This window comes from Haliaeetus albicilla, chromosome 19 (genome assembly GCF_947461875.1).
Source record: "Haliaeetus albicilla chromosome 19, bHalAlb1.1, whole genome shotgun sequence".
Classification (NCBI taxonomy): Eukaryota; Metazoa; Chordata; class Aves; order Accipitriformes; family Accipitridae; genus Haliaeetus; species Haliaeetus albicilla.
Genome location: NC_091501.1, coordinates 10183124 through 10210945, shown reverse-complemented (window position 1 = coordinate 10210945; position 27822 = coordinate 10183124). Strand labels below are relative to the sequence as shown.

The window sequence follows — 27822 nt, the reverse complement described above, 5'->3', positions numbered from 1 at the left end:
AACCAACACCTCCTGCTGTCTCAACACTCCTTTCCTAAGGGCTTGGTGGGTTATGAGGTGAAATATATCCCACTTATATTCTCACAGAGCACCAGAATGTGCAGTAGTGAATAATTTACTTTATTGACATTTTATTTTTGCAGAATAGACATTCACACTAACATCTTGAAAGCCTAGATTATAAGTGGAAAGCATAAAAATTCATTAAAGTATATATATGTGTGATTACATGAGATCCAATCATCCTAATATACAGCTTAAATGCCTTGACATTAAAGAAATTATTAAAAACGGGACATAATACAAGAGAAGGTTTACCCAGTATCACAGGGATCCAGTCAGAAAAGCAGGGCATTCACTTTGCAGGTGATAAAGAGATTGGCCTTTTGGTTTGGTAGTTATCTGCTCTGTGTCACGGTTTCCTACATTTGAAGTTCCTGTTCTCTGGGCTGCTAGAGAGCAGGTGAGTGTGATGTTCAAGTGAACGTGGACGATGAGGAGATACACCAGCACCACTCCGCTTCAGCCCTCTCCCTTCTTACTCATGGAGCAGCACTGAGTGCCCTCTTGGATTAGGTTGTACTTTCTCTGTCAGGGAAATCATAACTGCGTAACTATCTAAACAGCAGCCAAAGAGAGAGGAGAGCAATGGATCTGTTGGCCTGGTAAGGTTTTGCTGGTCACAGCTTCCCCTGCTGAAAAAGCTCCCACTGCAGTACAATGATAAGGAAGGAAGGTACTGAACAAAACTTTCTATCTGTTTCTGAAGCTCTTCCTTCCAAAGCAGAGATTGCAAGTACTGCAATATTGGAAACTTTATACTAGTGCTGTGGAAAAAAACCATTCTCCTTCTGAGGAGACTTCTTCCTATCTGTTTGGTGGTTTCTGTTATCCCTTTGAAGTGCTGTAGCTGGTAGTTGGTAGCTGTATTTATGTCCAGGCCATATGGGTTAGGTGGGAAAGTGGTTTTTTCCAACACAGTGGTGAGTCATCTCAAAAGAAGAATACTAATTTGCCTTTAAAAGGAGTAGGCTTATAAAACTCTGGGTTTGGGAATGACTCACCCTTCATTCACTGTAGGAGTAAATGGTAGGACTGAATATCCTACTACTGAGTACACCAGTGTATGCATACTTGTCTTCTGTCATTGGAGTCCTATATCCCCTGTTTTACAAGTCCTACATAATTGTTCTAGGGCATGAAAAACCCATAGGCAGAGAATTTGGAGGAGAGGGTTTTTTCAGAGTTATGGTATCACAGTGAAAGCAGCAATAGAGGAGCAAAGCTAATCTCTCCTTTTAACTCACGCTGCTTTTCAGAACTGAAAAGCTTACGCAGAAGATCTCCCTGTAGATTTTCTTCATGGTTTTGCTATCATCCTGGTTCTATGTATGCACAAGTTTTTTCCTTTCTTTTGTATGTGCAATGTATGTTTAATATTTTCTCCCAACTTGCTTTGGTCTTGCACTTTTTTCGTTTTTTTTTTTTCATTAGAGATTATGTTTGGCTAGTGACGTTGCTGACCACTGCCCATTCTGGAAAACTATTCAGCTGGAAGAGTCTAATTCCCCAAGTGTTGATTGCCACCATGACAACAGCCAGGCCAATCAGATTTACACCCAGGCCAGCCTTCACCTACAAAAGCAAAATGCATCAGAGCACCATCAATGACAACTTGATCAAAAACAGTTAACATGGAAAAAAGAAGGCAGTAGGGTGTATGTATATATGTATACTGGCATATATAGTGTGATAAATTATGTATACTGATTGCTAGAGCCAAAAAAGCACAGTGAGTATTATGTATCAGAGTGTACATTGTGGGGCATATTCAGGAGTGATAGTCAGAGGTTGATGCAGCTCATTTGAAAGCTGCTCAGTTTGTCATTTGAACTTCTCAATCAGATAATTAGAATGGAGAGTTATACCACACGTAGCAGGGTGATAACTACATGACTTACTGTGAAGCTATGTGATAAATCTAATTTCTCATGCTCTCCGGTGCTTAACAGGTCAATGCAAAGGATTGTGTACTCCTGTTTTTTGATATCTCTTTAGACCATTACATTCATAAAAAAGATGAGAAAGGTGCGTATCCTACAGCAGATGCGTGGATGTTCTTAATCTGGCAGCTCGGTCATATAACAGCAGTGCAGATCAATATGACTTTATATTAGCACCAATATCATCATTGTTATTATTGGCTGCTGGATGTAGGGACAAGGTGTTGAGGTTGCGTGAAGCATGGGAGGATATACCCAATCTCAAGACTTACCATATCTTTGATCTGGCAGTGCCCATAACTGAAGACAATGGCATTTGGAGGATTACCCACTGGCAGCATCACCGCAAATGAGATACACATGGTGACAGGAATCAGGGTGTATAAAGGGTTGATAAGCAGGGTTTCTGACTGGAAGGAGAGAGGGAGAGGTGTTTCACTTAACCAATAAAAGCCACTGCTCACAATTAGGATGAAAGGACCCTCTCTGCATCATGTGAAGATAAGATTCTGTGAGTCTCATCTCCCTAGTTTCTAAACTTAAGTGTGGAAGTCTTTTTGTTGTTTTGGGGTTTTTTTAGAGCAGAGTAGTGCTACAATTTGGAGCTGGTCATGCTCCAGGGATTTCTCTTGAGACGTTTCACATGGAGGGAGGGTGGAGACTGCTGCTGTTAGGACCCCTTTGCTCTTTCTCCCACTTGTTCTCCATGTCATTCTGTGTTGTGTCTTCTGGATCTTAACACTGCCTGCCACTTCAGTCTGCATCTGAGAGAAGTCACGACAGGTTGACACAAAGAACTTACTTCTTTCAGTTGTTGAAGATATGGAGACTGTTATGTAAAGGCCTCCTGCACAGTGGTTAAGAAAACTAGTTGTTTGTGGTCCAAACATGGTCTTGCATGGTGAGAAGGCAGTGATGATGGAATATTCTTTACAGTGATCTAAAGAATTGTTCTTCCACTACAGCCTTCAGTGGTGGTGAAATTTTGCATTTTCATTTACATTGCTATGGCCTAGTTTTATGTCAGATGGAAAGGGAAGGGTATTCACAAGGCTAACTTCATTTTGGAGAGGGAAATATCTCCAGGTTACTTTTACAGTCAAAAAAGAGAGACTGCCTTAAGATGGCAGTTCAAACTACTAAAAGTAGATTACTGTTCTAAATTTCTTTTTAGGAGAGTCTCTTTCTGCATGGAGCAGAGCTAAATCTGAACTCAGAAGCCGTACGAACATAATTACTTATTTTCATTTGACCATATCTTCATGTTACCTCAGAGCTGTTCACATAATGTACTTTGGGACAATTCCATAAAATTGTTATAATAGGGAAACATGATTAATGACCTGCATTCTTGGTGAGAAAAGCTTCACATTACATAAAAGAAAAGAAATAAGACAGTTTTCTGTAACTGCTATTCAAATATAGAATGAAATTTGTATCTCCTTGCTCTGCCTTTGTTATCAGTCTCCTGATTTTTTTCTGTCCCTTACAAACATCTCTGCTTTCATAGAATCATATCATAGAATCATATAATGGTTTGGGTTGGAAGGGACCTTAAAGATCATCTAGTTCCAACCCCCCCACCATAGGCAGGGACACCTTCCACTAGACCAGGTTGTTTTCCATGTTGGATGATAGTACGCTTACCAGATCACCCCCTTGAACACATTTAAATCTGATATAAAATTCAGTACTACAGACTTTTCTTACAAGTAGTGAGTGGGTGACTACTAACTAATGAACAACACATTTAAAATAACTTTGATAAAAGTATCTCAAGCTTTATGTGGACTTTACCTATCTTATTGATTGCATCGTCACCTCTTCTTGTACTTAGACTATGAATCCCTCAGCGCAGCTGCTATGTTTTCCCTTTGTCTGAGATGTATTGAATAAATTTCTTGGTGCTAAAATATGCTTTTGGCTGCCTGAGTTTATTATTTTTCCTAAGCCCAAGACTGCAGAACAGTAGCTTGGGAACAGGCTGGGTTTTGTGTGAACAGAATGCCAATACCTTAATGTCCTGAAACATTCCCACAAGCCTGTGGGGAAACAACAGACTAAAAATGTCATTGTTTTACTCACCATGCTGCATAAAATAGGCAGAAAGATGGTTATGGTTGCTGGATTACTAACAAACTCTGTTACCAGGGACACCAAAATGCAAGCCAGCAGAGTTACAGCCCAGTAGGGAAGGCTGCTCAGGGAAAGCATTTGGCGTCCAATCCATGTAGAGAGGCCAGAGGTCTGAGGAAAGGATAAAAGTGTAAGAATTACTAATACTTAGTATGTTTGTAAAACAGATTCTTCTCTTTGGAGCAGTTTCATCAGAGAATCCCACCAGCAAATAAACGAAGGTTAGGTCAATGCTTTCTGCATTTCCTTTTGCTCAGTGAACTGGATTTCACTGCAGTGTCTAATAAATAGTTGTCCATAGTAACAAAGAGATACATCTGGCAGTTAATAACATTAAAAAGGCACCAAGACTGATCTTCCCTCTTTCTTCAGGATGTGAACTGGAGTATTGCAAATTGGTGGTGAAGGATTGCACAGTCTGCTTAGTATTCATTTTGAGACTCAAATACACAAATTTAGTTGTCTACGTGTAGGAGTCTATAGGAGAGCTAGCTGTGTATTCATGAATTATACTGCGTGTAGATACAGTCAGTAGAGCCTAGAGTATGATTTGTCCAGTCAGTGCTAGGAGCTTGAGTCAGTTGCCTAAAGAGGAGCATCCAGTGGCAGCTGAGATGTTCCCCCTCTGTCTGGTTAGCTGCTGGCTGAGAAGTGTGAGGTCTCCCTCAGATCCTGTCTCATGTCTGCCAGCCTTGCAGGAATTTCTAGATATTCTAAAGCATCTGAAATGGCAGATGCTTACACAATTGACTTCAGTCCTTAACCATCTTTTTGTTAGCTAGATAGCTGTCCATTGAATGCAGGGAGTAGGGACTAGGTTAGGTACAAACTTGGAAGTATCCACATCGTAAATCCAAACTGGGGAGCATACAAAAGGATAAAAGTCCAGGTTTATAATATTTTAGGAAGGAGGATAAAAGTCTACGTCAGTACCTTGCACCCAGCTGCTAAGGCATAACCTCCTCCAACCAACACTACAATCTCCCAGGGCATGGTCTTCTGGAAGTCCTTCCAGGTAATGATGGGATCCAGTGTGTTAATATCTGTTGACTTTTCATCATCTCCTGTATCAAAAAAAAGCAAGTGTGTGACCAGTATTATATTGGCCTCTTTGCAAAGATCTTCATATTTTTCACACTAGTAGGAATAATGTAATATCCGTGGAAGTTATCTTGAGAACTATCTGTGAGAGAGGTGAAGAAGAAGTGTGTAACCTATTTCTCTGGTTAGCTTGGTCTCAGAAAATGCAGCATATTAATTTCAAATGTCCTGACTTCCCCTTGGCTGCTCTGTTGACGTGAATAGTTATAAACCCCTGTGTTTCATTCTATAGATTTTTGAGGGACTGTGTGCTCTGTTGTGTATACTTATGTGCAAATTATCTGTAGACTACAAAGATGGAGTTACAATGGGAATATTTTCTCAAAGAAGGGCATTTTCTCTCTCCAGTAGGCCATGAAGCTTGATAAAGTGCATTTATGCCCCTGTGTTTTATCTGAGGACATTAATTTTTTAGATGCCTGAGTATTTTCTTGAAGTAGGAGTTAGAGTGTCATTTTTCTTAAATGCTGCATAATATATGTCAGTATGAAAAATAAACATATCTATATACATCTGTAATCTCTACATAAGAGTCTATGCAGGCAATTATATTTTCATACAGGACTGCTGAAAGCCTGGCACAGCAAACTGAGTGCTACCCAAATGTGAATGTGAAATAACAATCATTATTATCAAGAAGACTGTGAGAGAAGCACTGCACAAAATTGGAACTTTGTCTGACATTTACTGGCCTCTTTTATATTTGTTTTATGACATTATCAATGATTTCTGCTCTATAAGTGATGACCAAATTATTTACTAGAGCTTATCTTCAGCCAGTTTTGCAAACATCTGTCTTACAGTTCTCTGCATGGAACTCCATCTGAACCTTTCCTAAAACTCAGTCCTAAATTTTGATAACTCTGTTAACACAGAAGAGATGGTGGCCTCAGATACAAGATGTATTTGTCATCTGCTGGATGAGACAATATAAATAAAAGCAACAAAAAAGGGGGTTTCATGTAGGAAGAGTTGATATCAGAGGAGAAACTGAACCCTGACCTTCCACAATAAAAATCTCTTCTTGTCACATTTTACCGAGAACATAAAAATGTCATTAAAGGCACTGGAACATGTGCCAGATCTCTTTCTTGCTGCATCCTCCTCACCTTTTTCTCTTTTTCCGAAACATGGCTTTTTTGCTGGAATCAGGAAAAGGAGAAAACCAAGAAATACAGAGACAGTGGCATCAGTCCGGTAACCTTTCCTATGAAAGAAACAGTGGGGTTATCATAAAAACACACTAACAGAAACATTTCCAAACAGGGTACATGGCTCCAAGCAAATTGTTGCAGGTGAAGTTGTATTTCCACTTCTGAAGTCTTACTAACAGCCCACTAGAAAAATATGTCTGCATATCAAGGATACAAATAGGATTTTTTTCCAATTTATTAAACTGACTCCTGTAGCCAACTTCAATCACTGCTCAACAACTTTTAACATTCCAGTGAAAAAAAGAAATCCCTTTTGGTTTACAAACCTATTAACTTGGAGGTACAGAAAAATAGTGTGTTTACTAGAAGCAAGAAAGAGTGAAGACATTCTGGGAAAAAGCCAAACCCAAGCGATCATTTAGAAACGAACTGTAGATTGATTTTAAATTAAATGTTTAAAACTCATTCTGAAAAAGTATTTTGAGGAGTGCCAAACTCCAGAGATCCACAGGAAATCCCAATATTAGAAATTGTTTTTCTGTCAAAATTAGGATGAAAAATTAAAATAATTTTATGCAGTAGAAACATAAAGAAAATTTAAGTTCAAATCACTTATTCTTTGATATGCATTGTGTGTTATAGTCACTTTTAATATAATTTGTTTTAACATTATTTAAAATAAAAGAAAAAAATATTTGCTTCATTCACCATTCTGTGTAATATTTAATTGAAATGGACATCTTGATAAAATTTATCTTCAGAAAAATACACTTCTGTCAAAAATTATTATTTCAAAATAACATTGAAAAAAATGAATTTGAATTATAGTTGCAATCTATTCCAGTGACAGCTTCTCTACAAAAGCACTAAAATGTTTTAACTTCAGAATCTCACCTTCCTATTGTTTTACATTTGAAATACATTTATTTTACTTTCCCTACTTAATTCACTCTGTTTACTGAGAAAGAATACGATTTGCCATCATGTGAAGAGATGTAGTTTAAAAAGCAAAAATCTTAATTTTTTAATAAAGACTTAATTTTTCACACATTGTTAAAAGTGCTGATGATGTTTTTAGGCCAAAAGTTATTGCAGAAAGTCAGAAGCAGCTAGGCCATATTCCTGTGCAGTTGTTTAGGGAATTTCACTTACTTCTCAAAAAAAGATGACCACCCTGGTACAAAGCCAGGCTCACGAGTAAACCAAAGCAAGGTCATCAGAATGAAGAAAAATCCAGTCACCATCTCAGGATAACTAGAAACAAAAGCGAAAAAAAAAAATAATCCAGGCATTAAATCCAAGGTCTTTCTGAAAACCAGAGAACAAGTTCCAGACAAGTAACAAAGTAGAAATTGGTTCCAAAAAAAAAGGATAAAAACCATATGGAAAATAGAAAGGGAGATTAGTTTTAATTAAAGAATTCTACGTTTTGCTCCCAGCTGAGAACCATATAAACCCAGTAAAAAATAGGCTAAAAATATCCATCTGTATTTGCAATTCAGTAATTCATGGGCAAGACCTGAAGGAAAATATTTATAAATGCTTGTTTTATATTTGCATTATTATCTGATTAAATATCTGATTAAATATCCAAGGTAAAGCTCATGTTACTATTCCACTGTGAACACTTTCTATTGCAGTTTTTAAAAGTATAGAAAGTGTAAGAGCAAATTACAATGTAGATTAACACAGATATTTTAAACATGTGGAATATATATAAGGTGACTTGAGGATACTGAGTTTTAATTTAGGATAGATTTAAATTAAGTATGGTTTCATATTTAGGCACAGTCTGAACAACAGTCCAGATTCAGAGTTGATCATATTCAGCAAGTTGATCTGTCAATATTTCAGTTGAACAACACAAAAATGTTTGGGGAAGAATGGATTTTATGGGGTATCATGCCCTTTGAAAAATGAAAAATCTGCAAAATAAGCTTTTCAAGAGACATTTCTTGCCACCATGAATAAAGATTATGGGCAACTGGGAGGGCTGGACATCTCATGGCATGGGAGATTGGTGCAAAGCCTTTGCTAACAGTGAACTTCTATCCACCAAAGCGAGTATATGCCTGAATTGGGAAGGGGAGTCCTTTAATGGTTTAGTTCAAAGGTAGAGACAAACCTTGACTCAGGTGACCTTTGGACCCTGGTATAAACCTGAATCTTTCCTTTTATTTCCTTTTTCTTTAGAAATAAATAAATGAGCAAATAAATGCATGCTTGTAACAAAGTCTTTGTTTTTAGTTCACTTTTGCATTTAGTTCTACTCCTAGCCTGGAAAGGAGGAGAAAGAGCTGACAGTTTAAGAATAATCTACATGAGCCAAAGGCAACATGGAGGGCAATATGAGAGGATGGTCCTGCCTAGAGAGGCAAATTCCTGAGGAAGGCAGGTCTGGTTTACCTAACATTTCCCAGTTTCTTATATTCTTCTTGAATTCTTCTCTCTGACATTTCTTCCCGTTTGGTCTTCTTCTTCTTGCTCACAGAACAGGTCTCTCTAAAACTGAGGTAGATAGCACAGTAAAATTAGACAAGGGCATCAAGTGGAAAAAAAAAGGCATAAAAAAATAACAGCAATGAGGCAAACTGAAAACTCCAGTTGCCAGGGGCTGTTTGTTAAGAGACAATGTGACTGGGGCAAGGCCTGATGGCAATGTGAAGGGAAATTACTGCATGTGATCTTTGCGTAGCCGAGTTTCCAGATCTTCTGAGAATTAATCCTAGACATAGTAGGAAGGTCCCAGGGTGCTCCGACTAATACTGACTGGTATCACTGAGCCATCTCGAGCTGTGGCTGGGCTCCCTTTCTGTAGGCTTCTTCAAACAGCCGGCGGTGGCCAGATTTTTCTGGTGCCAGAAGCCTCCAAAGGCTGTGGCTAATTTCTGTCATCACATGGAAAGACTGTGACAGAGGCCAGCTATCAACAGATTTTTTAATGGGGAAACTGTATGCTTTCCAGTTGGATCAGGGGTATCTAACACATATGGGGCTTGGGCTGGCTTTTGAGCGCAGGTTTGACTTGAATATTCAGGATTCACGAGGAAGTAATGGGGGAAAGCTGTGATGAGGTTCCCAACAGCTTTCACGATCTGTCTGCTTCTACTAATACTAGCTGTTTCTAAACCAGGCACAATCAGTGTAACACTAAATTGCCTCTGCCACAGAGGGCAAGGGAATCAGCCTAGTGTTTTGTCCTGGTGAAAAATACCTGTACTTCTGCCAGGGACATAGAAGCACAAGCACATTTCATGGCTGAATATATTTAAACCTGCTATACTTTTGTATGAAAATTAGGTGAAATCCTTAGTTTATTCAGATTGCCTTCATACTATAACAAAGCCTCAACATTCCTAATTGAAATTAAGCTACTCGCAAGCTCACTTTAAACTTTTCCTTTTATTCTTTCCAGTAGCATCACTTTGCTGTGCTTTGAGCCACAGATCTCTGCTTTTCTGCTCCAGCTGTACCCTCTGTCACACAGAGGTGCGTGGGGTGGGTTGAGAAACCTCTGCAGCTAAGCCAGTCTAAAATAGGCTGCAGCAGCAGGGACTTCAGTGACTGAAGTACCATGGGAGCACAATGGCATGCTTTTATAGTCCCTTCTATTTTAATATCTCATTTGGTACCCCACTAGAGATCCATGCCATAGCACTGGCCAAACCATGGACTACGATCTCACTCCATGTACCTGGTTAAGGCTAGATCCTCAAAGGAATTTGCATAGCTCAAAATGCAGGCAGGCCCTGTCTGGGTAACAAAAAGTCTTAAACAGGCTTTTCATTTCACTTGTAAATGGACATCTATGTGACACTTGGTTTTAGCGCGTTTAGCACCACTCTGCACTTACAAGTATTTAAATTCCCTTGCAAACCTTGCTGTTAGTCTCCAGTAAAATCCACCAGCAGTAGCGCAAGCTGAAGAGCTATGTGGTTTATAATGGCCAGTTCTATAGTAATGATTCTACCCTTAGCTCTGCTTTGCTGGCAAAAACCGTTTGGTGGGTCCGTTGTCCTTCCCCCTTGACCTAGTCCAGAGCCTAAAAATCACATGTGACATGTTATTCCAATGGGGCTAAGTAAGAACAGATTGATGACACTGGGCTTCCTAGGAAGAGAGCATGAACATTACGGGAATTCAGTAAACATTTATGCACAGGCATTAGGCAGCTGTTTCAACATGTTATAAGTGTTTCTAGGCTTAGGAGGATCTGAAGGCAGAGTGTTGTAGCCAAGCTCCTAACATAATATGTTCTTTAATGAACTGCAGTGAACAAGAGTCAGAGATTAAGGAGGCTTGGAATCAACCAGTACTTCGCAAAAAGTCGATAATGCTTCAGTCTCTGGTATTATTTAGAACAACATTAATCAGTATGAGGTCTTGGATGCAATGTGGAATTTCAATTATATTTATTTAAAAATAAAAGCAAGTAATTGAGGGTCATGCTAGGGCCTGTTTCCTCTCAAGATTAAAAAAACCCAGGACTTATTTTAGCCTTTCGATTTGGAACTACAAGGCTCAGGAGACTGACTGAGAGAAGGACGGGGAGCTATTCACCTCTAAATTACCTCTTCAAATCTATTCAAGGTCAGCAGCAAGCATCATTTTATTCATTGTCTTAGGTGAAATAAATTAGTGATGTCAGTTCAGCTTACTTTTAAGAGTAAACTAAATCAAATTAAGGCCACTTTAATTCTGAGTAAATGTGTCTCACCACAGTTTAATGCAGATTAACTAATCCACTCTAAATGCACACATTTAGTCAATTTTCATTAACTTTGCTGTGTGCCTCTGCAAAGAGAATACGTGGTACAAATGAACTAGGAGTCTGAGCCTTGTTCTTATTTTGGGGCTAAGGGACTTACTGGTATCAAAATGTACTCGTGTCTTAGGCTGTGAGTCCTTTCCACTTTAAAGAGAAATATACATGGAGTCTATTTACCTCTACTTCTAACTGGTTTTACATTAATTTAATTGAGCTGGAAGCAGATCTGAATAGTAACTTGTTCACTTGCAGTTATTTTTCTATTCATTTTTTAAGCTGTACTTTTCCAAAAGGACTTTTAACAAGATTTTTGGTCCACAACGGGATCCTCATGGTCATGAGAGTCAAAAAATCAGTTGAATGCATAGTAAAGATTTCCATCAGCAATACCTAGGCAATTCACTCTCAAGCAGCAATAGTGTGCACTGCTGTCTATGCAGCGCAGTTAAGCACTAAGATTTCCTCCAGTAATTGTTCTGGCAAGAAGGAGGAAGTTGTGCCTTAGCTTTTGTCATTTGCAACTGGAAACATCTTTATGACACGTTCTAGAGGAGCCCCAGATACCCTGCTTTCATAATCCATGCATCTTGAACAACCTGCACTCACTTGCAACCCAAGAACAGCCAATGCATCCAGAACCAAGTCAGGACCAACATGATGAGGGAGATGGGGAAACTGAACAAAAACCAGGTTCCAAAATTCACCACTTCAGCATTTGGGTAGTGGCTGTAAAGGAAAAAAAGGATGCACAAGAAGTTAGAACAGTGAAAGGACAGGCATCTCCAATATACATAGATGCACACACTATATGTAATATAGTACATATATATTGCTATATGTAATATAGTGTATGTGTACATGTTTGTCATGGCATGATACACAAATTGCATCAGTATGTGTTTGCAACAGCTGCATTACATGTGCATAGTGAAACCAATTGCCAAAGGATGTCAATCATTGACCACACCTGACCAACAGATGAGCCTATAGCACTTCACACCTTTAAGGCCAGATGGTCCGGATTGTCTAGCCAGCTCCAAAACCCCTTAGAATTACCAAGAGTGAAATTCTGGCCCTACCTGTGGTTTTTGTTAAAGCCCTTTTTAGTGTCGGCAGACTTAAGAATGGTTCCATCCAGAATCTCTTTGTATGACTTATTGTGGACCACACAAATAGTGATTATAGTCTGCTGGACTCTGACAAAGATGTCTGATATGTGCATTTGATGGAACAGTCATAACAGCAAGATCTTTGGAAATTCTGTAAAATCCAAATCCTTGGGTTAAGGATGGCTTCCAAAATTAGTTTTCTTTGCTACCACAATTTCAGAGAGAGAAATGAAGGATACCATGGCAGCAGTGGCAGCAGTAGATGAACAGAATCATGTTTGAGCTTAGATGCATAGCTGTGCATGAGAATTACCACCAGTCTTCTGACAGAGGTATCGTTCATGACTTTGGGAGGCCTGGGCATATATGGTAAAGGAAATACTTAGCTGATCAGAGCTGCTTCTCGTCTTCTCTGAAGCAAAGGTGTAAGGCCACATTTCTAAGTTTTTTTATTTTTGCACTACATGTTGAGCAGCCCAAGTAATAGTAGTGATGCCTCTAGGTTCACCATAAGAACCCGCTTTCTAAGAACCCATAGAACAACTTGAAGCTGATTTTATGACATTTCTTCTTTTGTATTTATCTTTGACATCTTTGCTATATCTTCATGGCTTTAGTGTTTACTTTTGCAGAGTGCCTGCTGCCTTCATGATAGCCAGTTTGTAAAATCAAAAGAAGTTGCTGAAGAAACTTAAATGTTACCACATGCTGAGGAATTATTTTTATTTTGCATGAGAGAAAGACATGGATATGTATTAACTTAAGCTCCTCCTTTCAACCATTAACCATTAGTAATAACATTAGAGTAGAGGAGGAAACAAAATTGCCTTCAGAAAGACTGTCTTACAAGGGTTCCTGGAGGTAGTAAATAACCCATGGGGAAAGCCACAGAGACGATAAAGACCCATCCACCATTCTCACACAGCCACAACATCACTTACTTGTTGAAGTGCTCTAAGAATATGAGGCTAGTGGAGGTCCCTATGATGGTTGTCAGTCCTCCGATGGTTGCCGCGTAGGAGATGCTCAGTGAGAGGCATTTACAGACCATGTGGTCATGTCTGGTCTGATACCGGTACTTAGTGCTCAGACCCAGTTCTGAGGGCTTAGGAGGCAGGACCAGTATCTGAGCCTGTGAGGGGATACATTCACAAAAGAAAGCAGGTGATCAGAACAGCAGCCCAACTTGCTCTAATGCCATGGTGATACTGGTCCCAGACGAACAACAGGTTTGCGTAAGAGGGGGCAGTTTTTTCTTCACAGGGATTAACTGGGATCAGAACTAGAAACCTGTCCAGGGGCCTGAAATTGCCTTGTCTGTGACAGAAATGTAGGACAAACAGTAATTGGACTTCTGGCTATGGTTTTGGCCAGCTCCAGTTCTGACTGGAATCTCAGCAGGATACCGAAAGCCTTTGTGGGCTGAGGGGCGGGATGCCAGCACTGCCGCAGTAGGAATCCATAATCCTTGAGGCTTATGAGCAGCCACCAGACAAATGTTTGGTGGACTTGTTGCACTTATACTGGCTCAGGGAGTCTAATTAGGAATGGAGTGCTAGTGGCCTCAGAAACGGCATGAAAAAGGCTGGGCAATGGGAATATGGAAGAAAAGGCTGCAGGAAAATATTGTTCCAAAAGAAGCTTTCTTAGCAGTGACAGGAACGTCTCCATGCTGGTAAATCAAGTTCTTGTACTGGAAAAAAGGTACAGTACTTCCAGGCACTTCACATGCAACCCAAGACTGTAATTTAGGATCAGGAAAAAGGCAGCAAGTGGTTCAGTTAGCTTTGTTAAATTTATTAATTTGGATTTGGTTTTATGTAGTAAAATCGCTCATGCTATAGGTTCATCATCATCCTGAGGGTACCCTGGCCAAAATTCCTGTAGATTGAAAGTGAAGTGAGTATATTAGTTACAAAATAACCACTGAATGTGTTTGGGAAATGGGTATAAGAAGAAATTAAGTGTCAGGAGCAGCACATTAGCCCTTTTTGGAAACATACACTTAGATTCCTTTGAACTGTGAATGCAAATTCGTGTGTTGATTTTAGCCTGATCTTTCCTGGACATCAACTTATGCAATAGTCCGAGCTTCTTGGATCCATTCAGGAGAAGCAGAAATACTGGAATGGACTGATGTAATGGAGGCTTTTGATGGTGGATATTTGGCAAGACAAAAAGGAGGTGGATACTAAGACTACCTAACAAACTGGCTGAACAGTTAAATGGCCCATGCTTGCTGCTGGTTTAGTTCTGAGCAAGATTTTGTGTGTCAGGGATTGTTATTTTTGAGTTGGACTATTTTCCATGGAGGCTTTGTGGAAATAAAGTGGGTAGAACAGTAAATAAGAAGGGAAACTTGTGATCACATTACTGAATGTAAAGCTAAATGAATTGTACTAGCCATTGGGGGAGAGTCTTCTGAATATACCAGTGCTGGGGGCATCTAAATGGGAGCAAGAACTAGCAAAAGGCCAAGCCATGACTGCTGTAAGATGGTGGAGAACGATTCCATGTAACACAGCTTACAGGGAACAAATATGAAGCAGTGGGGAGCAGGTGATGTTCACATCTGTCTTTTCCCTCACCCCTTGGGTCTGACATCTCCTTACCTGAGGTAGGTGCTGCCCATTGCTCTTAGAATTCATTGTTCCAATAGGATTGGCTATCATGTGCACACCATTCATACTCTGTAGGGAGGCAAATGCCTTTAGATTAGCCTTTTTTCTGTTCCTAGAAGCACTTAGATTAGAATTTATGATGCTTTGTAAAGGTCATGGGTAGTGGGCTTTTGAAAAAAAAAACCAACCAACCAACCAGCCAAAAAAACCCCCAAAACCCCACACTAAAATTTCAGCTGTAAACTTTACACTGGAAAAAAAAGATTTAAAAAAACCCCGACAACAACCTGATTTTATTTTAAAGTGATCTTAGAAGACAGATTATAATAAGTTTAGGTCTTCCTCTGCCGTGTAGGAGAATCTAACAGGTCCCTTGCTAGAGGCTGTGACTTTGTGATATGTGTAGGTTGTTCTAGTAACTGAGGTGTCTCAGCTGCAGAAGCTGGCAATACTTGGACAATATAAGGTCGTATCTGAACTTGCTAGAAACCGTATGGAATTGTTAGTTTGCTGACTGGATCTCAGAATCTCCAGCAATAAATACAACACTACAGAGCTAATGTTCCCCAACTTGATTTGTGTAAGCAGGCTGATAGGTTAAATACAAAGCAGGATATTCTGCAATACGTACTCTCTGCCAACAACCACTACTTGTTTGAAATAAAGGAAACAGCAGTTTGTTGCAGAGCTGCGTGGACTCTGCTCTGATGGTTCCTGCATTAGAAGACAGTGTAGCTCAGAAGATACTACCTATGACAATACCTTTGAGTGCATCAAGGAGCTGAAGTCAGTAGTAGTAGCACTAAAACAAAGAAAGGAAAATATACTTTAAAACTGCCTGTTCACCCAGCTCCCTCAAAAGGCACACATCATGGGTAGGAGGGGCAACATCTGCAGGAGAACTAGTGCCTACTGAAATGGTGATGAATACCATTTTTAAGTACCTTTTATGTGGTGTCTTGGCCAGATACTTGAGTCATCATTATGTTTCACAGCTCTATCTCTAACTGTGCAGCAATGGGGTTCCACCTCAGTGCAAGAAAAAATATGTATTCTAGGTAGTACATACCCCATTCTAGGAATGGACTCCATTCACAGTGGAGTGAATCACCAGGCAATCCAGCACTACCACTGTCTTGTTCTACTCAAGTTCTTCCTCTGCTGACCTCTCCAATGCTGTTTCTGAGCACCTACCTGTACCACATTAAAGCTTTCACTAAAATCTGTCCTGTGTGGCATGTGGACCATGCAAACAATCCACTGAACTTTTACTTTGACTTTGAAAACAGATTTAATTCCAGAAGATGTGCTACTTTCCTTTTCCTGCCAAATTTCAAGCTCTTTTTCAAGTAATACTATTTTAATAATAGTTCTGTTATGAAATATCCCACACATATTCTTCAACAGGGCTTAAAGGGATTAATGGCACAATGCCAAACTGAAAATTTGATTCTATACTGCACAGAAAATATGACTGGGATAAAAAGAGGTAACAGAGGGAATATTGGAGGACCCATTAGTCTCCAGAGAAATGAGAAAACTATTTAGACCTTGCAAGTTAACTTAAAGTCATCAACATGTGCTGTTTGAATGATGTTTGGTTTAAAGTAAATTTTTAAAGGTGTAACAAGAACTTGTTTCTCTTATTTTAACACTTGGGAATAATATAGTGGGAGCTCAGGAAGGGACTGTGTGATTTATTCTCACACCTTGTAAGAAGATGCTCCTTAGGATTTAACCTATACTATAGTTTAAGGACAATAACTTTGTATATTCTCCTGTGTACCTTGAACTGCTGGTTGATTTGATGATTTGACAAAGAAATTAGTACTTTCCTTGATTTGCCCTTTTCACCTTACTAGATTTTACCGCAAATAGAGATCTGGTTGAAACTGCTAGTGTTTCAAACTTCCAAAGAAATTTGTGTATATTAAAAGAAATATTTTACAGTTTTTTGGGGGGGAGGAGGAGTGTTTTTTGTTGGTTCTCCCCCCCTGCACACATCTCTCTCTTGAATGCTCTTGACAGTTCAGACTTTCCTCAGGAATCCTCTGTAAGAGTCTTCCCTCTGGATATGTCCTGTGGGCACTCCATACTGTGTTTGGATCCTCTCCATCTCTGTTCCTTCAGGGGAACAGAAATAAAAATCTGTGGGCAGAACTCTCTTATACAGCACAAACACAAACTTCAAAAGATCTTTCAAACCCTGAGAAACATTTTCCTTCTCTCTAAAATGCCCATAGTTTTTAAAAATAAGTAAATACTGGGAAGCTTTAGTGAGATCCAGACCATTACATGAATCCCATTTCTCATATAAGCCTTCCTTGTCAGTCACATCTGAAACATTCACTCGTAAGCTTCTGCTTGCCCTTCCTGGCTCTACTCCTGGGTTCATCTCATTGCAACCTGTGGAGGGCTCAAATCTCCAGTCGTGATGTACAGGGTTCATTCTTACTCCTCATTGATGAAGATAAGCTCCAGTGAAGGTTGGCCATGCTTTTCGCTGAGACCTGCAATGAAGGAAGAGAAAGCAGCCCTTGGGTAAGACCTGAGCTGAGCCTCTGGGCCGCACCACTGAACCTGGAAAAGCTACTACAAACAAAAGCTTGTCCAAACCGTCTCAGTTACTCTGTGACCCTTATGCAGCATTTTATTGTGTCATATTGTCCCAGTCACATGCCCCTGGCAATTAAAAGACTATCGTACCTATGTATAATAGGCAAGGTTAGATGACATCATTTTCAGACTGGAATCTGTGAATGGAAAGAAAAGAGAGATTCTTTTCTTCCCAAATCCTTTCTTTCTGGGAAAGAATGAATGAAATGAACCTCAGAGCTCTAACCAGGTCTTTTTGTGGCACCTGCTCTGACCTGGGCAGCCTGGGAGGGCAGGGGTAGAACGGGCAAGTGTGGGATTGTCACAGAGCACACTTTTGGGCCTTTTCTACATTTCTGTTACTTTCTTCTCAGAGGTTTCCTTCCAGCCTTGTAAAATCCTATGACCTAAGAGTTTATGACACACAAACTCCAGTAATGCCCTAATTCAACATAAATAGTTTCCCAATTCCAATTGTCCCATCACATCTTGAAACTTTCTTTCATTTTTTGAAAGAAATATCAGAGTACAAAAAGAAAGAGGATGGACTAGGTCTTTGGCAGTACAAGTCAGACAACTCTGACCTCGATAGAATTTGAATAATGTGTATCAACGAGTCTGGTCACTGATAAACAAATGAGAAAAGAATGGCCAACATTGACAAATACCTATTGGCTCGTTTTCTTCAGTAATGGTGCTGCCTGCAGTACTGATGACCTCGTGCTCCTCCTCAGCATTCACTAGCTCCTGGAGCACTGCCTCCACGATTGGCATCACCATGGCTGTGGTGGATGTGTTGGAAAGCCACATGGAGAGCACCGTGGTGCAACACATAAAGCAAAGAAGCAACCTGGAGTACAACACAGGGAAGTCTTCTTGAGGCACTTTCAGAAGTATTAAGGGCCTCCTTGCCTAGTGTTTTCATTAGTCAACTGATAACTTCACGGTGTCTTTTTCTTTTCATGGGTGCCAAAATATCATACTGTGCGCAGATAAAATGCTGCCTTGTGCTGAGAACTGTCATAAGACAATGTATCACTGGAAGCCATTTGCTGCCCCACGTGAAAATCGGCAAGTGACGTGAGAAGCAGTGATTTTCAGCTTATCCAGGATTTAATCATCCTTTTGTGCTTGCTAAACAACAGGCAAAGAAGGAACAAAGAGACTAAACTCAGTACTAGTAAAAAATAGAAAGCAAAGGGACAGCAAGCCAAGGAGTAGGAGGTGGCAGAAAGAGGATGAGAAAATTTGTAAGCTTTCAAACTCTGAAAGGAAAGGTGGGTAGGAAAAAGAGCCCCAAACCAAGCTAGCTTGTACCCATGGGTGGGAAAGTTGGAGTTGTTATTTGCTCTTCCAGGCTGCTGCTGTCAGCCTCAGACTGCCCCAAAGTCAAAGGTTCACTCACATGCCTGGCTTTGCTCCAGCCATCATGACCATGCGCAGGGCGATTCGCTTGTGGAGATTCCACTTTTCTACAGACGCTGCCACACAAATCACGCCCATGAGGAGCAAAGTTGTGTTCTTGAAATATTCGGCAGCCACCTGCATTAAGGACAAGGGGGAAACAGTCAGTTAAAAAAAGCAGTAGCTACCCTACACAGAGATCATGCTGAATGAGAAGAAATATGGTATTGTGGATTTTTTCCCCTTACAGAAAGAATGATGGGGAGCTGGAGAAAATGAAGAATTTGTGAGTCAAAATGTTCTCTTTAATCTCTTTCATGTTGTGTTTACAAATAACAAGGCTCTATACCCACTTGTTAGTAGGTTTCTCAGCTTTGAAGACACCAAGATAGATTTTACTTCTTTGAGCAGGATGCTCGCTGCCTGCAGTTAATCACTCAGCTAGGCCCAGCCTGAAACAGCCACAGACAAACCTCTGCACTGAAGGCAGCTTATTCATGTGCTTCATCTGCTTTTGGAGATGTCATTGTCTACCTTGTTTGTATTTCTTATGTCTTGTTCAACTGTTGGGCAAAATGTGGCATCCCTAGAACTTACAGCTTCAGAAAAAAGTCCTTTGGGACATGCTCGCTGAATGCAATAATGAAAAGTTGGGATATTGCTGTGATGATCCACAAACCCCGTACTAGAACTTTTCACAATGGAAATCCATATCCATTGTATCAGGAAAACAGGGCAAAGTTTAAAAAAAGAAAACTTTAATTTAAAGGGGATGAGCAAAAATCATCAACTGGCTCAGGAAAAAATTCAGAGACAATGCATGGTCCTCCAAAGCAGCATTCTTGAATGTGGGGCTTGCTAAGATATGAGATGTTCTGTGAAGTGACTACAAAAATAACAAATGAAGCAAACAAAAACATTCACACACACACACTCTCTTGTGTGAAAGCAAACAAATAGGAGAAAATAAAAGTTATACACAGATGCTTGGAGTCTAGCTAAATTTTTCATTTCATTCTCATGCAATCCTTCCCAAGCTGTTGCTGGAATATTTTTCCAAAAACATCGTTTCTTCAGTTTAAAACTATTCCGCTAACCAAATGTAGATGCCAGCATTTTAAAACAATTAAAATCAGTAGAAGCAGTATTTTTTCCATCGTCCTCAGTTATACTTATGGTGCTCCATAAAAGTGCAAGAATGACACTAATGTTATTTTGTGAAAGCTGCAGCAAGTTGAGTATTTAATTATATTTTTTTTAACAAATCCCTATGGCGACCTAAATAGACTTGTCCATCACAGTTGTGTGCCAGAACTTTTAAATATCACTTTTTTGGCTTTCCTCCACTGGTTTCTTTCTCATTAACTTTCTTTATTTTCCTGCTACCTTGTTAAAAAAAGATCTTGAACTGAATGAAGGGAATCCATCAAGCCAGCAGCACAAAGAATCTGTTGTTTTCCTTTATTCCTTTCACAGTCATTTTGGAGAAACAAGTGAATACTAATATTCTTATTAATACACACATAAACATATACAACACACTGGCTTATGTTCTTAAGACCCTGTGAGTTATTTGTAGCTTAAACTGCTAGGCAAGGGCCCTTGGTTTCTTTGGCACTCCAGAACAGCAGACTGGAAATACTGCAGCATCATCCGAGTTGTTTATTTTAAAATACAGGGTTTTATTCTGTTCCTAAAGCAAATAATACATTCTCTGCAGTAGTCTCACTGTCATTTAATTTGATATTATATTGAATTTCTGTCAGGCTGCCCTTAAATTTTCCCTCTCCAATATGCTGCAGAATTTTTGTAATGAAAATACGTAACTACTTTGTCTTTATGGTAGAAAAAAATATCTTGAAAATATTTAACTGTGTTGGTATGGAAATGTATCTGATTATATTACACAGTTGTTATACCACTGGGAGGAATAAGACAGGTCATAAAACTCTTGGTTCATGCTTGACTCTATCCATTTATGGGTATGCCCAGTGCTAGATTGTGTTAGAAATCAACAATTTTACGGTTGCTATATACTGTTCTGTGTTGTTATCTGTATTTCTAGTCCTTGTAAATCAAGTGGGATGCCCCCCAACCCCAAAAATGAGAGAGAAAAAAGCAGGGGAAAAAAAGCTGTAGATTAAATAAAATAAATTCATGGCATATCATGAAAGAAAGTAACATTTTAAAAAAAATACCATCAAGTAAGCAAATTCAGAACTGATCATAGAGACTTTTTTGTACAGCTACTCCTTTGCCTTAGAACTCATGGCTACAAGGCAGCACTAAGATTACAGCTTGGGAAAAAGACTAGACATTCACCTGGATAACAAAATTATCTAGTCTTACACATCACCTGTAATAAATATAATTGGAAGGAAACTTTACAGTTTATTCCATAACTGCTGTTTACCTGGTTTTGGAGGAGGGGAAAGGTGGAATCCTTTGATACAGTAGGTTTTGGGAGTTGTTGGTTATGCAGTAGCTGACAGGATGGACACCTCTCTTGGCTAATACAGCCTTCCCTGTATCTATCTTCAGTAGAAGAAAGAGCTGATTGGCCCAGGTTATACATTACAAGATGTACACTTTTTCTTCCCACACCTCTTAGTCTTGCTAGTCCACTAAGATTAGTTTTATTCAGAGAATTAACTGAGAGTAAGAATATTAAACGATAAAAAAGTGCATACTGGTCTGACCTCACTGGACTTCATGACTCCAAAAAGTGGGTACAGGAAAGCGGGAACTAAGGCTGCTGCACCAAGAGGTACGGCTTCAGAGACCCAGTATACAGCCGTCACGATCAGCACGTAGGCACATGAGGCTTCCTGTAGGGAGAAAGAAAGCACAGAGGTTATGTGTTACTGCCCCACCACCTGCTGTGGAAGCCTGGTGAACGCGTTCACAGGACTCATCAGACTGTGGGTACCTGGACTTAAAAAAATCGACAAGGACTGCATAAGGACCTCCTAAGGTGCAGCTGTTTGGGTGTGAAATCTAGGCTACCACCTGAATAGCCACTTCCAGAAGATGACACTAATGAAAGGCTTTGCACATAAGCTAGGGAAAAACATTGGGATAAAAATATTTAACAGCAGAATAATGGTTCCAAGTGCATTTACAGATTTGTTTGATTTCCATAATCCAATATTTACCAAATTTTCAACCATCACTCCTCATATTTGGCCTGTGGAGCTGGTATTTCTACACAGCTTTCTTTCCAATATTGGACAAGAATAGGAACCCGTAGTTTTCAGGATCAGATGAGAACATTCACATTTGCCATAGCATGGATAAAGCCACATAACGGCTCTTTTGGGAAATACTCTGAAAGATTGCTTTTTTTAAACAGTGTGCAAACCTACATTTTGTGTCAGTTGTTTTTATTTTCTCAGGTGATTTCCACAGACCCTTGGAAGCCGACCACAGAGCTAAAGGCCTTAGAGGCAATGGGTTAACGGGAGGAAATCAGACCAATTTGCTGCTGTCCAAGGTTCTGGCAGAGAAAGCCACAAGATCGCGCTGAGCATTCCTGGAGAGCGGGTGTATGATGGAGAAAGGTGCTATCTGCTGAATATTCTTACATGAAAACACAGCTAGTCCACAGAAGTCTTCTGGTACATTTTTTTAGATAGATATGTCTATTTATGGTATTCAGTGGAGTTCTCCTTAGGCTCGGTTTGTTATCCTTAGAAGCCTGGGGATATTTCCTACTAATAATTATAGAAATTACCTTCAGGAAAATGTTTTTCCTTTCTTTTTCTCAAATTTGAAGCCAGCTCCTGTACTGGGTCTAACCGGCAGTTCTATGGAAGCTAGTGGATCTGCACTGATTTACACCAGCTCTAAATCTACCTGTTCTTCACTATTCTCTGGATATTCCGTAAGAACTTACCAATCCGTATGGATTCACAGCTCACAATGGCTATTGTTTAGAAAATTCACTGTTCACAAATGCTATTTGAGTGTGTTAAAATATAATTTCATTCCTTTTGTTTCCTGACTGGATGACTCCCAAATTAAGCAGCTTTCAAGAAGTCACACAAGCAATTCCCACAGATCCTTGTGCAAATCGATGATCGTGTATTACACTTCCTTTTTTTGCAATCAGTTTTGTGAACAAGGTGGTGAAGTCTAAAGTAAGACTATACAGGGGTGTGGGTTCAATAGAATGAATCAATAGCTTCTATTTAAATTCATGTTTATACATGCCCTTTTTACATTACCTCTAACAAAGAGCCACAATCAGCTGTTCCTCTTTTTTAGTATAGCTTATAGTAACAACAGGCAGAACACAGCCCAGAGAAAAAGATAGATTGCTATGTGCAATTTCCTTTACTTGCTTAAAAATTGCAGCCAAGCTTGCTTAGAAGCTTGGGTTTAAATTAGCTGCCAGACTTTGCTCTGACTCCTGTTTCAGAAAAGTGTAATATTAAACAGTTCTGATTCAAGTAAGCAGGGCCACCAAAATAACTGAGATAAGGTCATCAGAAAAAATAATTTCCTTGAATCAGATAAAGTCCAATTACTTTAGAGGCTAGAGTTCTGGATTGTTCCTTTATGGATGGACAAGTACTCTGAACTGCACAGAAATGTGCATATTTGTTTCTCTTCCTTAACTATTATAGAAGAGTGGTTTAGGTTTTACGCTCCCCAGTGCAGGTTTCATTAGTCCTCTATGATGAGGTCCTTCAGCAAAATATAACAATAAAAGATTGTACTGCAATTGTAGCTTCATTGCTACCAAGAAAAAATTACAGGAGAGGCTTGAGAAGGTTGGCTTAGGATGGATGAGATCAGAGGGATTTTTTTAATATTCATGGGTTATGAAGCATGCACTTTATAAAATGGAATTACTATACTGTTTGAAACTCCGAAGACCAGTGTTCAGTTTGTAACAACTTCAAGTGATCACTCAGTAAAAAAAGAAACAATAATTTTGACTTAAAAATGGAAATAATTTAAGAAGTGAGGTGACGGACATTAGAAATTTTTATTAATCTCTACTAGGAAGACAGAGCTATTTTAGATGAGAGTCATGGAGCTGATGGATTGGCTCATAAATATTAGCCAACTTGCTGCTTGGTCAGCTTTAACTACATAATACTTCATGGTTAATATTCCACAGAGAGCAGAGCATAGGGCCATTTTTGTGACCTAATGACTATTTGACACATTTTTTATTTTTTTAACTCATTAGGTTCTGCTAACAAACGATTATGTTTGCATGGGCTCTCTCCTCAGGAGTTGTCTGAGGAGAAAAATGCCTTTTAATGAAAAAGCATTGATTTTTATTTTGAAGCAGTGCAGATGTAGGTCCAAGAGATATGTTTTGCCAAAATTCATAAAATTAATTTAATCCTAACCTGATTCCAAACTATTTTCTCACTCCAAATATATCCTTCTTTTTAATTTCTTTGAGCATAGATTGTTGTTTTCTATTACTCCTCTGTGTGTAGCAATAAAGTAGACTGATAATGGAAATGGAATAAGACAAAGGGGAGTTGCATCTCTATCAAAACCTAGCTGGGATGGGCACTGAGTCTTTGTGTTTCCTACACACTAGGCTCTACTCAGTTTACAAACAAAACTAAAATAAAGCAGATTCTTAAATGGTATAAAACTGGGTACTAGGAAAGTCCAGTTTGATAATCTCCACTAAACACTTAATCAGCTTGTCTAGCAACTTTCTTTATTTTCTCAGTGCTTTAAATCAGCTCATTTCCACAAGAAACCATATTAATCTCCTCTATTTAATTGAACTGAGTTTATATATTTAATTAATGGTTACCAGAGCTACTAAGTACTGGACTGAAATAGTGGCTGTATAATTTTAACTGTTTCACCCTTCTCGCTTCTTGTTGTACCACTGAAAATTACTGTTAAGCCCACCTCAGGGCTTGAAGCAGGGAATAGAAAAACATGTGATGGTTGGAGGGACTACCACCTATCTTCAGTCAGTCCCTTATGTGAAAAGAAAATAGAAGCTGAAAGGCTAAAATTTCCACAATAAGGGTCATACATAAAACTTCTGTAACTAAAACATTTGAGGATCTCAGAGTGATTAAGAAGAAGAAGAAACTCTGTGTTGGAGATTTGCCCACTTGAGGATGTGCATTGCATATCTTGCAGGCAGGCATGTGGTTAAGCTGTGCGAAGAGGTAGTCTAGCTTCTACACTACCATCTTTGAGCTGATGGGATCGTGCTATATTTCCCTCCCTTCAGCTTGTGTAAATAAAAACAAAGTTGAATGAAAGTTGCCATCCATGGCTGTTCAGAGCATGTTCTGTGCTTTAGGGTCCATTCTGCTCATTTGGCAAGGTGTCAACGTCACCTGATGCTGCAGGTCTCACAGATTACAGCACCCCTTGCTGACTTTTGAGGAGGCATCCACGTGTCCTTGATTGGGTTCAGTGTGGCCACAGGGTCACCAGTCATAGGAGACCCTGCCCACAACTGACTGAATTCATGTGGCATGCTTTATGGTATCAAGAGTGGCTTTATGAAAAAAGGTGGATAAAGATGAAAAAGAAAAAGGCAAAAATGCTTCCATGTCACTGTCAACAATGAGGGGAATAAGGACAGAATGAAGAAGACCCACAGTCTGTAAAGCACAGGGTGTTTTTTTCTGCATGTATGTGTCATGACCTGAAAGGCATTTATGCACGCCCAAAACCTGTTGTACAAGTCATTGTTCAGGTTTAAACTTGGGAAAGAGAAGAAGAATTCAAGCAAATTTTCTCAGGTTTTTTTTTTTTTTACCCAACCATTTCTTGTTATAAAATAATAGAAAAGAAGCTGTGGACATTATTCCCATTAGCCGTACAAACAGTTCTGAGTCCTCGTGCTCCCATTGATTGCTCTTGCCACTACACATGTAATGTTCCTTTGATATTTCCAGAGTTATGCTGGTATCATCAAAGAAGCTGCAAGCTGATTTCCTGCAGAAATGCAAATATAAACCGCCTGGTAATTCTGATCTCTATAAGGAAGACAGAAAACTAACATAATTGTCTGATAAATGAAAATGTAAGTAAGTGAGCAGGTGACAAATTTAATCTTCAGATTTAAGAAGTAATCATATTCAATTGGTTGTAACAGAGTAAATGCTACACTAAACCACTTGAATAGTGTATTGTCAACTGGGTTTATTTGGTGTAGATGTTCTCTTAACAGCATTATAAACATTTGTCCAACTCTGGGTCAGATTCATGGCTATGCTTTATCATCTGTGGTCATTCATGTATATATAAAGTGGATGTAAAACATCATCTGATGGCTTTTCATATCACTTTGCAGTAAAGCAACACTATGAAGTGCACAGTAATAGCGCAGAAGAGCTTGTACTGTATAATAGCAATTCTTGCAGCAATACTGTCAGTGAACTTCTGTTTCAGCACCCATACAATGCTATTACAATTCCCTTGGTTACTAAAGACTTTTCTTATTGCTTCTGAATTCCTGTGTCTCTGAATCCCATAGGGAGCAAACATGGGTGACAAATTTTAGTGCGGTGAATCTCTTATTTCCTAGGAGAGGTTCTCAAGGCACATGGTGCATGCTGCAGTTACAGTGCCATATGGGCATGTCAGGGAGTATCTGTTCTTATGTCACCCTTCCAGTGATATTGGGGGAGATTAAACCCTTTTCTAAAACAAGCCTCTGTGAAACGGTGAGCTCTGCTGTTCTCTGAAGAAGAGCACAATTGTCTGTCATTCATTCCATCTCTTGAGAGAGAAGAGATGGAAAACTACTGTCGGACAGCCGAGATATACATTGAAGTTTAGAGCAGGAAAACTCTTTCAAAGTGCAACATACAGTTCAGTGGTGTAGCAACATTTCCTTGCTATGAATACTGTTTTTCTTTCTAAACAAAATACTACAGTTTTATTTTTGAAAACTGCTATACAATTTCTAATCCTTTGCATTTCTATTTGATAAAGCGGTAGTATTCATAAATCCTCAGGTACTAGAAGTCCCTCCATGCATGCTTACTATTAAAAGCTAATGACACTAGAAGTGCTCTTTTTAAAGACCTCTCCTTAAAGAACATTTTAGTGGATATGTTTGTTCTCTTCCCTCTTCCACACACACATTATTGTACAAAAAGAAGAGATACAATAGTTCTGCTTTAAAGTAGTGCTTTACTAGTTTCACCTGGTTCTTCAGCTGCACTTGTGACATGACTCAAGGTAGCTCTGGTTCTTACTGTGATGACTCCTCAGTGACCTTCCCAGTCCCTCAAATTTGAGTCCTTGATTTTTCTAAGGGCAATGCTTATTTAGGTCTTTGCCTTTCTTTTTGCACTCTGCAGACTTACCCAGCATGACTACCTACTGCACTCAGAGGCTTTGTTAAAAAGAAAATGAAAAGGTACTTACGCTGCTCGGGTATAAGAGTGGCAGAGGAAGCAGCAGAAGTGGAATGAGAACAACAAGCAAGAGATTTCTGGATCGGAGAATCTCCTTCATCATTGCCATGCTCTTTTACTTTCTGGTGGCTTTCTTCTCCTTGGGTTTCTTCTCCAGTTCCTCGGATACTCCAACTTTCACTCCACGTTTTCCTTCACCTGTACCTGGATTTCCCTGAAAGGTTTCTCACTGCTTCATTTCCTATCCCCACCCAGTCACCTAAAATAGCTTTCTTAATTTGTTTATTCTTCAATCTGTTGTTTTGAAAGGAAACCTTAATGATTTTTCAATTAAAAAGACATTCAGTTTAAGTAGGGCTCATCAGCACATCCAAATTATTATCACACCATAAGATGCAGAGGTTTGCAAGTTGGAGCATAGTGATCTTTTGATAATTTTTCTTTTTAATTCAGAATCACAGGTGTAGCTGTGTTGCATTCTTATCCCCATGTTTTGGAAGGTTTTTTTCTTCCATCATCCAGCAATGTAATTCCTGTTTTCATTAACTGGGTAAGATAT

At 39.3% G+C, this 27822-nt stretch overlaps 1 protein-coding gene across 2 annotated transcripts; it reads right to left on the bottom strand.

Annotated features, from left to right (window-relative positions):
• Positions 1-273: 273 nt before the first annotated feature.
• On the bottom strand, positions 274-27385 carry SLC13A4 (solute carrier family 13 member 4). Of its 2 annotated transcripts, XM_009920247.2 has the most exons (16): positions 27274-27385; positions 21591-21719; positions 18893-19029; positions 18156-18337; positions 17348-17402; positions 15655-15694; positions 14884-14961; positions 13213-13403; positions 11769-11888; positions 8801-8902; positions 7547-7648; positions 6350-6447; positions 5073-5203; positions 4089-4250; positions 2276-2413; positions 274-1635 (listed from the first exon to the last, which is right to left on the bottom strand). In XM_009920247.2, exons 1-16 carry the CDS (start codon positions 27370-27372, stop codon positions 1498-1500), a joined length of 1902 nt encoding a protein of 633 aa, XP_009918549.1. In that variant the 5' UTR covers positions 27373-27385; the 3' UTR covers positions 274-1497. The 2 variants fall into 2 exon arrangements, with proteins under 2 accessions (XP_009918549.1, XP_069663676.1); XM_069807575.1 differs by lacking the exon at positions 7547-7648.
• Positions 27386-27822: the final 437 nt, after the last annotated feature.